The sequence below is a fragment of the Poromitra crassiceps genome, assembly GCF_964638095.1.
Source record: "Poromitra crassiceps genome assembly, chromosome: 1".
Classification (NCBI taxonomy): Eukaryota; Metazoa; Chordata; class Actinopteri; order Beryciformes; family Melamphaidae; genus Poromitra; species Poromitra crassiceps.
This window is the reverse complement of record NC_139623.1, coordinates 97859260-97877625: the sequence shown is the minus strand read 5'-3', so window position 1 is coordinate 97877625 and position 18366 is coordinate 97859260. Positions and strand designations below refer to the sequence as shown.

The 18366-nt window shown below is 44.1% G+C and overlaps 1 protein-coding gene across 1 annotated transcript in view; it reads right to left on the bottom strand.

Annotated features, from left to right (window-relative positions):
* The window catches only part of ephb4a (eph receptor B4a), a gene marked incomplete at its 5' end in the record, with an annotated part of 66706 nt that overhangs the window by 12811 nt on the left and 35529 nt on the right, over positions 1-18366 (bottom strand). Inside the window, 7 exons of the mRNA XM_083643213.1 lie at positions 1-61; positions 382-547; positions 4455-4579; positions 4678-5013; positions 8251-8403; positions 12953-13343; positions 13504-13785. The exon at positions 1-61 is cut by the window's left edge and continues 39 nt beyond it. Of these exons, the coding sequence (XP_083499339.1) occupies positions 1-61; positions 382-547; positions 4455-4579; positions 4678-5013; positions 8251-8403; positions 12953-13343; positions 13504-13785 (1514 nt within the window). The remainder of the gene's footprint in view (positions 62-381; positions 548-4454; positions 4580-4677; positions 5014-8250; positions 8404-12952; positions 13344-13503; positions 13786-18366) is intronic.

The following is an 18366-nucleotide window of genomic DNA, read 5'->3' as shown; positions in this document are numbered from 1 at the left end:
AGCAACATCCCCACAGCGATAAGGATACCGGTGAGCAGGAGCTGGGAGGGAGAGGCGTGCCCTGAGAGGGGGATGAGAGAAAAAGAGGAGAGAGAGCGAGAGCGAGAGGGGTTATCACAGAGATGACAGATGGACATTTATATTGGTGGTAAAGAAAAGTGTGGGTAAAAGGGAAGGATTGAGGAGAAGGAAAGAAACAACATGATATGAATTTCTAATGCTAAGAGGCTTAATAGGACAAGGGCACTGGCTCAATGCAAGGACACTGGCAATACATTCACAACATGATATTATCCATGAAGTGATTGTGTGTTATATATTTGTGTGTGTGGAATGCACGTGAATCTGGCTCTGTTAAGTGCAAGCTGGGCCGGTCCTTACCGTCAGGCAGGGTGCGGAAGATGGCTGCAGGACTGAAGCTGCCATAGCCGGCCATGGTGCGCGCCCGGACCTGCACCTCATACTGGGTGGCCCTGCGCAGGTCACTCAGCACCACCTGATTACTGTCACTCTCTCTGTAGTGGCACTGCTCTTCACTGCGCCGCTCCTGTGACGTGGACACACAAGTAGAGGGAGAGGGAAGGTGAGCGAGTCATTGTGAAAAGATGGAAAGTCAAGCCATGACACAGAACTTCAAAAGGGTCTTATTATAGGAATTAAAATACTCCTCTATATTTGTATCATATACTATTCAAGGATGATTGATGTAGACATTATTATTTTGTTTTGTTTTTGTTTGAGTGGTTCAATTCAAAGTTATTGCATTTTGAACTAGAAGTGCACTCGAAGATGCCAATAGGCCTGTCCAGTCTGCTACTGTATGATATGCAAGTTGTGTTGAGTTGGATGGGAACCCTAACCCAGACAGGTTCACTTCTTAAACTGACACATCCACCAGAAAGCCTCCACTTAGCAGGTGTGCCTCATTTGAATTAGGGGAGCTGGTGGTCAATCAGGGTCCAGTATTGTGAATTAGCTTCAAATTAAATCAATAGCCTTTTAAAAAGATGCTGAAAACCCCTCTACACTCCTTGTTTCAACTACAGTAGATTACTGTAATGCTCTTTTCTCTGGCCTACCTAAACAACTCGACTGAATGATTATCGAGTGCAGCAGCAGCACGCATTTGTACCACAACCAAGAAAACGCTGTACTACATGCGCGCGCGCACACACACACACACACACACACACACACACACACACACACACACACACACACACACACACACACACACACACACACACACACACACACACACACACACACACACACACACACACACACACACACAGCCTGTTGATTATTGTTGATTTTTGATTAGCGGCACGCCGGCACTTCTACATAACATGTGTGTGTCTGAGAAACTTCCCAGGAAAGGGCTAAAAAGCCCACATTAATATATGTAGCCTTAGAAATAAGGTCCAGGATATTCATAACGTGTTATTATCAGATTACATTCATATTTTGGCCATCTCTGAGACTCATTTAGATGAATAATTTGAAGATACTGCAGTCGCTATACAAGGATACAACATATGTAGGAGGGACAGAGATGCCAATGGGGGAGGAGTAGCGATGTACATACAGAGTCATATTCCTGTTAAGGTAAGAATGGATTTAATGGCAAGCACTGTTGAGGTGCTGTGGTGATTGCGGGCTCACCTGCCACATTTGAAGCCTTTACTGGTGGGATGTGGTTATAGGCCGCCAAAGTTCTAACAGTCAGTATTTAGACAACATTTGCAAAATGCTTGATGGAGCGTGCAATCTGAACAGAGAGATCTACTTCATGGGAGACCTAAATATTGACTTCTTCTCATCAATTTGCCCTATGAAAAAGAAACTCATAACTCTAACAAGTGCTTGTAACCTGGTTCAACCTGGATCAGGTCATAGCTCAGTTCATGTTGTAACCTGGCTCAACCTGGATCAGGTCATAGCTCAGTTCATGTTGTAACCTGGCTCAACCTGGATCAGGTCATAGCTCAGTTCATGTTGTAACCTGGCTCAGGTCATGTTTGTATAGTAGACTAAGATTTAGCTCTAACACACATGCCTACTCCAGCAGACATGCCAGCAGAGGTCTATACACTGCTCCTAAATGCAGAACGCAGGTAGGGCAGCGTTCAGTCCTGAATCGAGGAATTCACTCCCAGACAGAATTACTGGAGCACAAAACAAGTTAAGCTTGACAAAATAGGTGAAACAACATTTAATGGAGATACGGGTGTAATGATGCTGTTTATGGATCTCTGGCGTGTACGTATGTCACTGTATATCTTACGAGTACATCCTACTAGTCTAGTATATTTAACTGCCGACTAGTAGCCTTCTTTTTTTTGCTAACTACAACTCCTTTCTTGTCAGGTTGGTCATTTGTGTAAATCAGACTGAAATGTTACTTCTTAATTGCAGACCAGTAGCTTCTTTTTGGTTGGTCATTTGTGTAAATCAGACTGGGATGCTACTTCCTAACTGCAGACCAGTAGCTTCCTTTTGTAGCAACAACAGCCCTTATCAGGTTGGTCATTTATGTAAATCAGACTGAGATGTTACTTCTTACATGCTGACCAGTAGCTTCTTTGTGGCTTCAACAGCTCTTGTCAGGTTGGTCATTCATTCACTCACTCTTTTTCTTGTAAAGTTGGTCATTCATGTAAATCAGACTGAGATGGTAATTCTTAATTGCAGACCAGCAGCTTTCTGTCTGGTTAATGTATAATTCGTATTATATCTTTTAACACATTGAGTGCCAGCCATTTTTTCATCCTGTAGGTAAGTTGTGCCAGGTTTTTTTTTGAGGATTCTGGCTCATTTTACAAGAGCCGAGGATTATTTTCTGTTAAGAATTCATGAACACCAATCATCTAAAAATAACTACCGTAATAGAATGTGTGCTTTCTCTGTCTAAAAGAGTTAGTTTGCAGAGTTAGTAGTTATGTAGATATTAGCCGTTGAGTACAGCATGGTTTCAGCGTCTGGAAATTTATTCAGAGATAAATGGCTTTTTGTGAAATTCGACAGAACAGTCACTTTAACCATTCATTTTTGGCATCAGTAAGACCGTCAGACATTCTAAACAATAGTTTTGAACAGTAATTTCCTCCATAACAACAGGAAACACCCCTCTCATTCAAACTCCTCCCTCCGTGTGTCTTCTCCTCCTTCCTCCTGGCTCTACAGCGGGCGTGTCAGAAGCGCGTTGCTGCTGCCTGCCTGCCTGCCTGCGTGCCTGCCTGCCTGCTTGCCTGCGTGCGGACGCTCCTTGTGCGAGTCAAGATGGGCCGGGGAATGCGTGGGCGATGGGCAGATGTTGATTCTGGCCTTTCTGAGGTGTTTCAAAGTGTGTTTCACCTATAATCTATTTTGCAAATCGCTCTCCGCTCTCTGTGTGCGGCTGCCTGCGCGGCCGCTCTCGGGCAAGACAAGTGTGGAATGGATTACTGTAAAATCGCCTCGCCATTTCCTTGAATGGCTTGCTCCAGCGGCAGTTTTTTCTTTGATTTCGCTCGTCTGGGGGAGCACTGTCAACACTTAGTGGGTCGGTAAAATAGATTATACACATTCTCTTGCTCCAATAGTGATCTCGAAGATGTAAAAGTTGTTGATTGATGTCCCACCGTCAAAAAAAAAAAATGTTTATGTAAGACGAGTTATTTCGGCTCTGGCACTCAAGCGTTGGATTATGTAAGACGAGATATCTCGGCTATGGCACTTAACGTGTTAATTGGTTTGATTTGTGTTTTTTTGTCTATTATGTAACCGATTGTCTTGTTTGTAAATGTATGATGTTTAATGTGGACTTATGTGGACTCCAGTATGAGTAGCTTATGCTTTGCATAAGCTAATGGAATCCTAATAGATCAAAATCAAAAGACAACACATTACTCCTCTCTTAGCTTCCCTGCACCTGTGACTTCTAGGATTGATTTTAAAATATTATTGATTGCTTTTCATGCACATATGGGTCTGACCTCCCGACTACTTACCTGATACCTATGTGCCAGCCCACCGCCACCTTCTGTTTCAAAGTGTTGGCTCAGGATGGGCACTGAACTCTCCCCCCACCCGCACCATGTTAGAGCTCCCAGCCTGCCAAACTTGCCCGTTTGACTGCTTCTTTCAAATGTCTTCTTAAAAACACATTTCTATATATTTGTTTTATTATAATATTCTATTAATGTTCATGCTTTGCTCTTATATTGGTTTGTTTCTGTTTTTGGTTGTTCTGTTTTCGTCTCAATATATTTTTTCTATTTTTGTGAAGCACTTTGTAAACTGTTTTAAAAGGAGCTAGATGAATACAATTCTTATTATAAATATTTCTATTGATTTGCAGCACATTATGATCAACATTATTCCTATCCTAAGCCATAGCAGTTTCGAAACACAAGCCGGACAGTTGAAGATGGGATGGCAGATAGTGGTTGTGTAGATTTGGTGCCTCTTACCTTCTCACAGTAGCGGAGCTGGTACTGCAGGATGGTGTAGTGCGGCTGGGCTGGGACTGACCAGTGGAGGGTCAGGCTGCTCTCTGTGGACACGCTCTTCCGAATCACAGACACGAGTGCTGGCACTGCACAGACAGATGGACATCAAGAATACGACATGAACGTTTCCAATTTAACCCCCTCTATATAGCTGTTGCTCTCTCTGCTCCCCTCCTTCTCTTACCATCGTGGCTCGTGGTGATGTTGACACCGTCGCTGGCGGGGGCCTTGCCGCTGATCTTAGACACTCCGTTAATGGCCTGGATAGAGAAGGTGTACGTGGTGTGAGGCAGCAGGCCCCACACCTCCAACCTGCGGCCCAGCAGACCGTGCTGTGCGGGCCGGTAGCTGACGCTGTCCCCGCAGGGCAGGCACGGGCCTCTGGGGGCGCCGCACAGCGAGCAGCGCACAGAGTAGCTCAGGTCTGTTCTGCCGCCATTGTCCAGGGGCCCGTTCCACTCCAGAGTGAGCGTGGTGTCGTTGATCTGGGTGACGATGCTGCGCGGGGCCGAGGGAGGTCCTAGAGTGACAACAACACCCAAGTTAAACCACTTCTTTGGCAAGACACTGAGTCCCTAGCTGCTCCAGGGACGCTGTGCTGTAACTCACCCTGACCTCTGACCTTGCTGTGTAGGGGAGGGGGGAGAGGTGAACAGAGCATCAATAGCTTGTTTTCAGGTGATGTCACGTCAAGGGGCGAGACCATTGATTGTATAGTGGGCGAGACATGTTCAGATTAGAGCCTGACCAATATTATCGCCCCGCCGATATTATCGGCCGATATTGGCGATTACCGATATATCGGTATCGGTCATATTTGGCGCCGTTTTTTTTTTATATATATATATATATATATATATATATATATATATATATATATATATATATATATATATATAAGTTATAGACAGCATGGACAGCATGTTGTGTATATTTGATATTTTTTCTTAACTATTTGTTCTATTGTGTTTTTGTATTTCTAGTTATTTATAATTATTAAATTCCCAGTTAAGTTTACTGTTTCATTGCATTGAGTTTATTAATAAGCTGTAAAATATCCTGCCTACATCACATATTTCAATTCATGTCAACTCAATCATATCTTTGTCAAGTGTTTGATATTTGAGGGTTGCTGATGTTGTGCCTCCTCTGGTCGTTAAGGGCGCCTGTTCGGAGGGAGGGGAACTCGTTGGAATAGCGTGATCCTCCCACATGCTATGTCCTACCGGTGAAGCTTCCCCTGTCAGGTGAAAAGAAGCGGCTGGCTAACTGCCCATGTGGAAGCATGGAGCCAGTTTTCGGCTCTCCCCAGATCGGCAGAGGGTGGAGCAGCAACCAGGATAAATAAATAAAAAATTTGCACTAATGGGGGATTAGCACTAATGGGGGATAAACATTTGATTAAAAAAAAAAAAAAAAAAAAAAAAAAACGGCCGATATATATCGTTATCTGTATTTTTTTATTCCCTAAGATCGGTATCGGTATCGGTTTCAAAAATCCCATATCGGTCGGGCTCTAGTTCAGATCATGCTGGAGGGCAACCAGCAGCAGGCTACATTTGCTACATAGGAAGCAATAGGAAAGCACTAGCAAAATCAGACAAGTTGCTGGAAAAATGTGGCTTCTCATCATTGTATATGGATCATATCCTATATGTTTTGCAATCTTCTGGCGATACCTGCAGCGTGGAGCGGCATCCAACCCTCTTGCATACTCGCCTTCCTCTGGAGGGCTGCCCTCCAGCGCTGTTTTCCACGTCATCGGAAACACGTGGTTGCAAACAAGCTATACAGCATTACATAAAAGCATGACTGAACTGTATGAGACTATTGCTACCATAACGTGGAGGAAGTGAAATACACATCATCGCAATGCACAAACCTTCCCTATTAACTTCCTGTGTTACGCCAAATATCTTTTCCATGACACATACAGATGATCTGTTTACGTGTTTTCCCCCAATATGAGCTATATATTTAATCAGCCTGCACAAAGAATTACCAAGGAGAATATTAGAGCCACAGCAGGAGCATGTGTTGCAGAATTTAACTGGTGCAATTACATTTGTCTAAAATTGGATGATAATGATCAGCGGCTGAAAATAGTGAGAAGACTTTGATTGCCTCAAGGCGAAGCACAACTAAACAGCAATACCACTCAGCCACTGTGAATGAGTTCCTGTTCCTGCCAAGGAGACAGAGCTTTGTCACTGAGCCTGCAGCTAAGACTTAAGTGCCAATAGTAATGTAGCGCTTAAAGCTAAAAGACATGAGCCTGAAATGTTCCTGACCAAGGGAGGGATGCAGTCAGCAGCACACTACACTTATTTCTCTATAAAAACTAGTCCAACAACAAGAACAATGAAAACAATTGACACATTTCGGTGCTGAATGAATGAATAAACATTCGACAAAAGCATTGTTCGTCTAGAAACCTAGTGCAATAGGGATAACTGTGGAGACCCCCAGAGGTAACCTGGTACAACAAAGAAAACGATGCGGAAATCAGTGGGTAGAGTGAGTCTTCTCACAATTGACTCCTAAACCGTGCCCATGGATTAGTAACCCATGCACACACATTTCTAATATCTATGTTGATAGCATCAAAGAGGGGCTTTTGGGTCTATATACAGTGAGCCAGAGCCATTACACACAGCTTGGCATACAAACAGTGAGCTGTGAAAGCCATTGGGCACCGCCACCTATAGACCATAATGTGAACCATAACCCCTGATTGATCACATCAGTAGGTCTAATTAATGATCCGATGTGTGTTTTGGTGACACGACCAAACCCATTTACTGCCTATAAACCATGCTTGTAGAAAAAGCATGTTAGTTAAATTGTATATGCAGCTATCTGGGCCACTGGGGTGTCCCTGTTTGACACGTGTATGGTCTACTAATCTGCAGACATGGTTTAGGATTCTTCTTCTTTTTAGAGTTGACTTCATTTGACAAGTAAAAAAAAAAAGCACTATTAAATGACCAAGGCCATCATACTAAAGTAAAAGACTTATCTCCATGGGGAAGGTCCTCGTGATTTACAGAAGGCAAGGCCGCTTTGACGCGTTACATATCAACTGACAATAAATGTCACGTGAAGAATTGCACAGGAAATCTGGCACAATCAGAACAGAATATAAAACGGGCATTGCCTAATTAAGCAATAAATAATTTAGATAAAACCCCTCTAATTAAATTGATCAGTAATTAGAAACTTGGTGGATGTGAATGCTAGTTGGCATTTATGGCGCACCTGCTGAGAACAGAAATGGCCCCCAGCCAGAGTTTCACAAACTCTTTTATGGCCCTTCTGAGAGCGTGCGCCTCATTAAAAAGTCCTTCCCGTCACACATCCAACATGTGGCTGAATTTAAATTCCTGAATCCACATGGAGGTGTCACTCGAGACCATCAATGCCTCCCCTTCACTTTTGAGTAGGCACCCCGCCCCCACCAACCTGTCACAAAAGCCACATACATCTCAATCCCCCAGCGCTGCCTGGGACAAAGGATACAAAGCAGATGAGAGGAGCCTGGCTAAACAACAGCAGAGGAAAAGAGAGATGGAAGCAGTGATGGTGAAACAAAGGCAGGGAGTGACACAGCAGTAGTCTCACAATGCCAGACGGTGGGTCTGACTACGTGAGACCAACACAGCAGTATCAGGGGAAGGAAATGAGTCAGAACAAGAGTGTGGATGCTTGGGCCCCTCCATGTTTGTATGTGTGTAAGTACTGTGGTATGTACACTTACTGGTGCAGGGGGTGTCGGGGGTGTCCGACTCTGCTCGCAGGTACCCTGAACGGCATGCGCACGTAGACGCCCCTGTGACGGTGCCGTGGCTGAACCCTGGACAGCCTATGCATGGACCCTCTGTGCCCGACTTGAACTGACCCACTGGACAGGCTGGGGAGAACAAAGGAAAGCACATTATCATCAATTTGGGATTTTGCACTTTTTTTTTTTTTACATGACAACATAACAATCATAAATAAAATTGTACAACAAATAACCGTAGAGCATAGAAAGAGGAATATTTGACACAAATCAATAAACAAAGTACAAAGTACTGCACTGCACAATATTATCTGTATCTATCTGATATTATCACTGCACGATATTATCTCACCTGCTGTGCTGGCTCACTGACAATACTGGGATTGACACATAGGACCATGCAGTGAACTCTACAGAGTTTAGACAATCACAGAAATGTGTGGGTGTGATAGTCAATTTGACATAGTTTTCTGTCATTAGCCATTTCCAAACTATGCCTGTGAAATCAGGTCCGGGTACTTCCCGGAGTTACCCTTCCAGACATGAGGGATCGCTGTTTTTAAACACGAGGAAAAAGTTCCGGTGTAGAGACTAGAGGGTGGGGGGGTGGGGGACGTGTTGCACACTAAAGTCTGCAGGCTGCAGCCAGGAATCACAATGTTTATGCGAGGCAGACTTTTAATTACATTTTTCAGTGTAGACTACATCATATATAGATATATTTCAGAAAGCAATTCTCCACTGCATGAAAAACCTTCAATGCATTATTCAGGCGTTGATAACGTGGGGTGGCAATGTGCCAAAAAGTGAGCGCTTTTTACATCGCCCAAAACCTGCCAGTCAAAATAGTGGTCGCACTAACGTTAAACAGTGGAAAAGGCAATTTTACAAGTGGCATTCAAGTCATATCTGACTAGTTTTCAATTTATTTCTCCCCACAAAAGTTATGTCTCGAATATATAATGCAACACTATCATCTTATTGCATTTTCAAGATACAAGAAGACAGACAGACAGGTAGACCGGGAGGGGGGGAAATCATTCAAGCCGTTTGCACCACTTGGCACTTGAGGAAATCAATGCACCTGGCAGTGAGTTTGCTCGTTTAGTGAATTGATATGTGTGAACGATTAATTAATATGCGTGGACATTAATAGTGGGCACTTATCACCCAATAGCCCAATGCAGCACATCATCTCCTTGTTGCATTTTCACTTTCAAAATGGCAGATGGAGGAAAAGAAACAATTATTCAACTTTTACTTGTTTACTCACCAATTTGGCTCTCTTCCAAATAATCCAGCCACATAACATGCTACATAGCACGGGGACATTAATGGTTTGTAAAAGTAACATTTAACAAATATTTATATGCTATAATAATCTTGTCTCGCTCGCTTTCCCTCTCACCCCCACCCGCCCGCTCACTCCACGTTCTGGAAATGAGCCGGGGGAGCTGCTCGACTAGACCCGCTCTGACAGCAACGCACACTTTGCACTTGGGGCTTCGGGTGGGTAAGGTTCGTGTTCGCGGGAGCGCGCTCATAACGGACATTTGTTGCTAAACATGCATGCCGACCGAGTAATGTCTGAATATGTTCAGGAATTCACGGCATGTTTAGAAATGGCTTTAGTGAGTTATATAAGAATTCACTCTCAGTACAGTTCTCATGAAAGGTGAAGTTAGCTAGAGACCAAAACCATTTTTGAACCAGGTTGTAAACCTATATTTATGCTGCTAAGTCAGGCATTTTAACATAGGGCTGGATGGGGATTTACTTGCTTTTATAGCCAGCCTCAAGTGGCCATTTGAGGAACTGCAGTATTTGGTACTAATGCATTGGTGTCAATGCGACCAAGCAAAGCTGCCCCCTCTGTCTCAACACTTGACCTAGTGTGGACAATCTGGACATACTATACGCACTTCCATCCTTTAACACTGACAGTATTTAGGAATCAGTGTGTCCAGGTATTAATTCTAATAACTCTAAGGCCAATGGAGTAACAGCGACTGACAGATGACAGGATTATTACTAACCAACTGGAACATTAACACAGGGGTATTTTTTTAGCTTTTATTTAACCGGGCAAGTTGACAAATAACACATTCTGATTCACAGGAACAGCCTGCTGCAGTATTTTCAGAGAGGAGTGTTCTACAGATACTCCCTTTCTGCTTTAGACAACCAGTCTTCTACAATTGGTCACAGCAGCATCTTTGCATTTCAATGAATCTCAACAAGGATTCAGATGTGACATTGCTTTATACAGTACTTGCAGCTATTCATGCTAATATATTATTCTTTTTTGTTTTGATAACATTTTTGTCGGCCAAAAGCAATCACTGGGAGTCCACTGGGCCCTGAAAAATGTTAAAGCCTAAAAATACTACTCAAAGTTGAAGCATTCACTCTGGCGATGCTTGTTATTATTAAGTTTGATGTTGAGACTTGATCGTTTGCATCCTGGGGCTTTTTCGCGACAGCTGTGAACATTCTGCTCTAACTCCTCAACTGCTGAACTTGGAGATCTCACATCTGTTTATGAATGTTCAGTGTCATCTTGTAACCTTTTGTAATGTATATCAGATTGATAGCACGTAAACTACAGGCACATGGGTATAAATACACCCTGTGCATGGAAATCAGCTTGGCTTCAAACATGTGCTTCAAATATTCTAATGAAACTCATCTAAACCACAGATTTAATCAATTTGACAGCATTCATACATTTGAAGACAGGGAACTTTGTCTGACCCAGAAAATGTATGTATTATGTGAGAGATACAGGCATAGTAGCACCATTGATTTAATTATAAACCGAGGCAGTTAATTGAATTTTTAAAATGACCAGCCTTCCAACCAAATTAACTCAATTGTTCAATCTTGCAATGGCAATTTCCCTTTCTGGTCTAGTGAGTTTTCTTCTCCAAATGCGCTTAAATGTCAGAATGCTGGAAGCGGAGATGCCAACCCCACTTCACCAGGAGCAGAACATTTGAAATGTTTTCATTTTAATTTTAATATACTGTAATACCGCCAGAGAGATCAAAGTAAATCCCACCTTCAAACAAGAGCACAGGTACACAGATATTTTCTTCAGAAAAATATTGAGCATTTTGGAGTTGGGTAATTTTTTGATGTGTGTGTGTGTGTGTGTGTGTGTGTGTGCGTGTGTGTGTGTGTGTGTGTGTGTGTGTGTGTGTGTGTGTGTGTGTGTGTGTGTGTGTGTGTGTGTGTGTGTGTGAGAGCGCGCAGGGTGCTTGTTAATTGGACTCGTTAGGCAGAGCTGCTGCATAGCTCCTGAGAGAATCATCCTGCTTCTTCCTTCTTTATTGTCTGCTTTGCTTTGATGTTCTCAAACTGATAGGATCTTTAGCACCATCCCTCCCCCTCCCCCTCTCTGGTCGCTGACACTGCAGGCCTTTCTGAGACGTCTCAGCAGTAAGTAACCCTTTGACCTCTCCCCTCCTGAGCTCAGCGCTGCTCCAGCCGACCTCTCCCTGTCCCCTCGGTGTCCCCAACGTCCCCCCTGCTTCATTAACTTCCTCAGTCTCTCATTTCCTCTCCAATGGTTAGACCCTCAGTGAACCCCACCCTTATGTTACCATTGTTTTCTTGTTTAGTCTGCCTGCTCCGGTTTGGTGTGCTTGCGTGGGTGTAGTCGACATACACACTGTACGTGCGGCTTCCCACCGAATCCTGATGAGAGAGTGCTTTCCCCTAGCCTGGTGAAAAGCCTCCTGATAGGGTGATGCTTTCCCCTAGCCTGGTGAAAAGCCTCCTGATAGGGTGATGCTTTCCCCTAGCCTGGTGAAAAGCCTCCTGATAGGGTGATGCTTTCCCCTAGCCTGGTGAAAAGCCTCCTGATAGGGTGATGCCACATTCGGTTTCACTCTACGTTGTTGTCCATGAGTCTATTTCTGCAATAACTACATTTACTCTACTCGTGTTAATGTCACTGCCAGGTTACTGCTTATTGCTTCAGGAGCCACCATACTGTTTTGCCAGCGGCGTCCTTGATTTGCCGGTTATGTTGTCAACTACGAGGCAGGTCCCTGATTGGCCCGTGGACTTTGTACATGTAATTTCTGGAAAGCGCTGGGGGCCGGGCAGAAGGAAACAGAATGCGAGTTCACGTGATCAGGATGGTTTAGCAGGCTAACGTTGCCCAAACTCCTGTCACGCATTCAACACGCACAAATATAGCATATATGCACGATCGCCTGTCTTGGTTCCCCGTTGAAATTAAACTTTACTATAGCCTCATCATGTTTTTTAGAAATGTATTATTTAATCAGACACCTGAATATTTCTTCCATCAGATAGTCAACATAAGCAGCAGACACAACCATTACACCGAATGCCAGCTCAGGACACTTAATACCCCCAACGCCAAGAACAAACCTTCTCAAACGCACAGTTATCTACCGTTCAGTAACATCCTGGAACTCACTACCTCCTCATATAACTCAGACACAAAATAAATCGTCATTTAAAAATCAAGTATTTGATTGCACAGTATCATTTTAATGTATGTTCTATGTTATGTATCGTATTGCATGTACTTTGTATGTCTTGTCGTTTTTATTGTGGACCCCAGGAAGATTAGCTGTCGCCATGGCGTCAGCTAATGGGGATCCATTCAATAAACAATAAACAACCATAGCATTCCTCTTACGTGTGCAGCGCGTGTGCTCCTCAGCGGGCTCAAATCCTGGCTGGCAGGCGCAGGTGGTTGTAGGCTGGCCCACCCACTGGCCGTCCTCCCCACAGAAGAGCTTAGGCAGGCGAAGTCGCGGCCCCTGTTGGATGGCGTGCTCCACACACTCGCCCTGCGCCTCTTGCACCAGGATGCGCGGGACGGTCTCAGGGAAGGAGGATAGGGCACTGACCAGGGCGGGACACTTCTTGAAGAACACCCTGACGCCACCCAGCGCCATGCAGGCTCCCTGAGCCTGAAACGCCAAGTAGAAGCCCCTCTTCGACAGAGGGCCAAGCCGCAATGTCTTCACATTGAACTTCCGCTCCCCTCCCTTCCTCAGGAGAAAGTCTGCAGCCACTGTGTCCACCTAGGACACGAAGAAAGGGCAAGATCTGTAACTCTTCTATAATGCTCATTCCAACACAGAGAATTCAATCTTTGTTTTAATTTCACATAATACATCAAAGTTTGAGTAGATGTTAACAGAGTAGATCATGGAAATGTACACAACCGTTAAGTGCTGATACCTTTGTGTATGGGTTCTCCATCCAGGGTGGGTGAGTGTCTGTGGCCTCGTTGGAGTCGGCCTGGTAGTAGTAGAGGTTGAAGGTCTCCTTACAGCTACGGTGGTGGGTGGTTCTGGAAGAGCACTCCATCATGGTGAAGCGCAGCTCCACATACACCTGAGATGCTCCCCGCCGTTGGATCAACCCACTGCGCAGCCAATGGCTGGAAGAGCTGTCAGTCTGGCAGATCTGATAAGTCCTCACGCTGTTGTTCTCCTCATCTAGACCGCTCACTTCCTCCCACTGAGAGACAACAGAGAAGAAAGGAGTGGCAGATGGCCAAGGCAAAATGACACATGATTCATAAAACATGTGAACTGCTTTTGTCTTCCAGCCCTGATTGTATTTAATTCTCCAAGAAAGACTTTCACGATGGCCTTTTATACATTTGGTCAAATAAAAACTCATGGTAATAAGGTTGTAAATCATCGTTGGCTTGGCCCTGTGCTTTATAGCACCTGTCAGAGAGGCTTGTGAGGCTCTGGCCTGCCACACAGTTTGATCCAGCCCACATTTGAATGTGTGTTGTTAAATCCTTCTTCCTGCAGCTAGTGGGGACGGGAATACAAGTCTCAATTGTCAAACAGAGCACACTATTCCACACAGCATCCAAGACAGATGCAGCTTTCACTCCGTTCACTGCTCCAACTAAAACGCAGGGATACAGAGAGACAGAGAGGATATTACAAATATGTATGATGAAGTGAAAACCTTCCTAACCAAACTGCCAAATGAAAGAGTAAAACACTTTCATTTTTTACTTGTGATCTTGCCATCACTGTGTTCCCGAGAGCGGGGTACAAGGAAAAACATTAACATACTCAGGGGGCACAATTGAGCAGATTTGCTGAACTTGAGTTGGGGCTCAGAAATTCAGTTACGTAAATATGTAAATTTTTAAAAATCCATTTGCAGATGATGTGGAGAGCGAGGGAAAAGACTGGGCTGAATGGATGGCAGTGCTGAGCGGGGAGCTGGGAGCCACGTTTGAATCTCTCCAGGTGAAAATTTCCTCCTTTCATCGCAGATTACAATGGCAAAGAGCGCGGGAGCAGCTATTTATGTGAACAAATGTTCTGTGATGAAGATGCACAAATCATCCCACAGGTCCCATGTGACTTCACTATAAGGCATGGGAATTGCATCAAAGGAACATTGCAAGATGTCAGCTGACAGCAAAAAGAGATTTATTATTTGACTTCAAGATGCATTATTTTGTTCGACTAAACCAAGCACTTCGGGCTTTTAGGGGGCACGGTGGCTCAGTGGTAGAGCTGTCGCCTCACAGTCAGAAGGTCCTGAGTTCGATTCTCGCCTGGGACACTGTGGGTGCTGTGGTTGTGTTCCCCCCCATATCTTCAGTGCCTACTGCCCAGGTGGGGTATCTCGTCGTAAGGGCCTTTCTCTCTGTGTGGAGTTTGCATGTTCTCCCGGTGCTCCCCCAGGGGGTTCCTCCGTATATAACCCCCCCACTAAAAACATGCAGAAGATCAGATCGTCATCGTCATCGGACCAGTGACGACAACATCCGAAGTTGGTCCCCGGGCGCTGTACGAGAAAGCGACCACTGCTCCTGGCCTGCCCCCCGGAGGAAAGGACATGCCTGGATGGGTTAAATGCAGAGGACACTTTTCACCGGCCACCGTCAGCATGAGTGTGTTGTGGCCGCATGCATGTGTTGTGGTGTTCGTGTGACAATAAAAGACGGGGCTTGTCCCGTTACGAGAGAGTTTTTTTTTTCTCATTAGGATCACCTGTACACCTGCTTATTCATGCAATGATCTGTTCAGCCAATCATGTGGCAGCAGTGCAATGCATAAGATCATGCACATACAGGTCAGCAGCTTCAGTCAATTTCCACATTAAACATCCGGATGGGGGGAAATGTAATCTCACTGACTTGACCGTGGCATATTTCTGAAATTGCTGATCTCCTGAGATTTTCATGCACAGCAGTTTGTAGAATTTACACAGAAAGGTGCAAAAAAAAAAATCCTGTGAGCGTCAGTTCTGCGGATGGAAACGCCTTGTTGATGAGAGCGGTCAGAGGAGAATGGTCAGACTGGTTGGAGCTGACAGAAAGGCGACAATAACTCTTTACAACTGTGCTGAGCAGAAAAGCATCTCAGAATGCAACCATGTCCAACCTGGAGGCAGATGTCACTTTGCTAGCTGGTTGACACTGAGCTGAAAGCTGATACCTACCCATTATGATGCTGTTCCTAATAAAGCTGATACCTACCTACTATGATGCTGCTGTTCCTAATAAAGCTGATACCTACCTACTATGATGGTGTTCCTAATAAAGCTGATACCTACCTACTATGATGCTGTTCCTAATAAAGCTGATACCTACCTACTATGATGCTGTTCCTAATAAAGCTGATACCTACCTACTATGATGCTGTTCCGAATAAAGCTGATACCTACCTACTATGATGCTGTTCCTAATCAAGCTGATACCTACCTACTATGATGCTGTTCCTAATCAAGCTGATACCTACCTACTATGATGCTGTTCCTAATAAAGCTGATACCTACCTACTATGATGCTGTTCCTAATAAAGCTGATACCTACCCACTATGATGCTGTTCCTAATAAAGCTGATACCTACCTACTATGATGCTGTTCCTAATAAAGCTGATACCTACCCACTATGATGCTGTTCCTAATAAAGCTGATACCTACCTACTATGATGCTGTTCCTAATAAAGCTGATACCTACCTACTATGATGCTGTTCCTAATAAAGCTGATACCTACCTACTATGATGCTGTTCCTAATAAAGCTGATACCTACCCACTATGATGGTGTTCCTAATAAAGCTGATACCTACCCACTATGATGCTGTTCCTAATAAAGCTGATACCTACCTACTATGATGGTGTTCCTAATAAAGCTGATACCTAACCACTATGATGCTGTTCCTAATAAAGCTGATACCTACCCACTATGATGCTGTTCCTAATAAAGCTGATACCTACCTACTATGATGCTGTTCCTAATAAAGCTGATACCTACCTACTATGATGCTGTTCCTAATAAAGCTGATACCTACCTACTATGATGCTGTTCCTAATAAAGCTGATACCTACCTACTATGATGCTGTTCCTAATAAAGCTGATACCTACCTACTATGATGCTGTTCCTAATAAAGCTGATACCTACCTACTATGATGCTGTTCCTAATAAAGCTGATACCTACCTACTATGATGGTGTTCCTAATAAAGCTGATACCTAACCACTATGATGCTGTTCCTAATAAAGCTGATACCTACCTACTATGATGGTGTTCCTAATAAAGCTGATACCTACCTACTATGATGGTGTTCCTAATAAAGCTGATACCTACCTACTATGATGCTGTTCCTAATAAAGCTGATACCTACCTACTATGATGCTGTTCCTAATAAAGCTGATACCTACCTACTATGATGCTGTTCCTAATAAAGCTGATACCTACCTACTATGATGCTGTTCCTAATCAAGCTGATACCTACTGTACCCACAGCTGTTCCTAATCAAGCTGATACCTACCTACTATGATGCTGGTGCTAATAAAGCTGCTACTTACTGTACCCACTATGATGCTGTTCTATGATGCTGTTCCTAATAAAGCGCTCGGTGAGTTTACATCCACTTAAGTGGGATGGAACAATTAGGCCATCAAAATGGAATGCCTATCAGTTAACTACATGGCACATGTAAAAATGTAAGCATCCAATATTTATTTTGTATATAGGCTATCGATCAAGGTCATGTATCATTTAGACTATTGAAACAGGTTCATACAGTATCACTTAACTTATTAAAAAAAACAAAGAATCAATATTCATTATTATTTTTGCTTGATTAAATAGCAAGCAGCTTTCCCAGCCATTGGTTTTGGTGGTTTAGGGCTTGGTGTCAGACAAACTACTGTGTCAGAAGGCTACACGGGATGTTTAAAGCATGATCAAATATCATTACATTGTTAAACTAAATGAAAACATCTAAACAAATATCCAGCCCTCAACCTAATATGGCCCTGACTGAAATTGAGTTGGACAGCCTTGTTTGTCATCTCTCTTGGCATGGCTGTAGTCATGGAAAAGACAAGGGAACTGACGGAAAGAACTCGTGTCCTGTGTCAGGTCCCTAAACGCCCCCCAAGCCCCCGTAGATGGGCAGACTGACAGTTCGGCTGGAACTAGAAGTTAGGGCAACAAGGTTCACTACTCTCAAAGGTTCACTGCTTTTTCCCCACTGGTCATTTCTGTCACCACCTGACCCGGTCTTGAAGAACAGGACTAAAAGCCCCCCCCCCCCGTCTTAGAGGAACCGTAGCTCGGATTTCTCCCAGTCTTATCAAAGAACATTCCTTGCCATCTGTCTTACTAGTTTCCTCTTTTGTCTTGAAGTCCGCCTCTGCATTCCCAGGTGTGCACAATCATTTTTGTGCCTGTCAAATCACACAGCGCCCCCTTGAGCTCTATCAATATAGTCGTAGCCAGTTGTGCTCCTTGAATTGACACAATGTCATCCTGCAAGAGATCACTTCAATTACAGTAGGATAGTAATACTTCGCTGTAGTAAGGATGTGATCACTCAAATGGCTTTGTCTTCAATGGCACTTACTTTGCCCCAGGCTGGTGAAACAAAATCCATCTCCTTGCTCAGATTTTTCATGACGGTGGTTTTCAATTGTTTTGAGAGAGAAAAAGTCCACTGCTCAGGAAGCCCTTGTAGTTGTGTGCTACGTCGGCTCCACTAGGCCGGGGGAAGGGGGGGGGGTCTTGCCTGGTGAGTGGCCGCCGGGGTAGTGGCTTCCCTTCTCCCCGT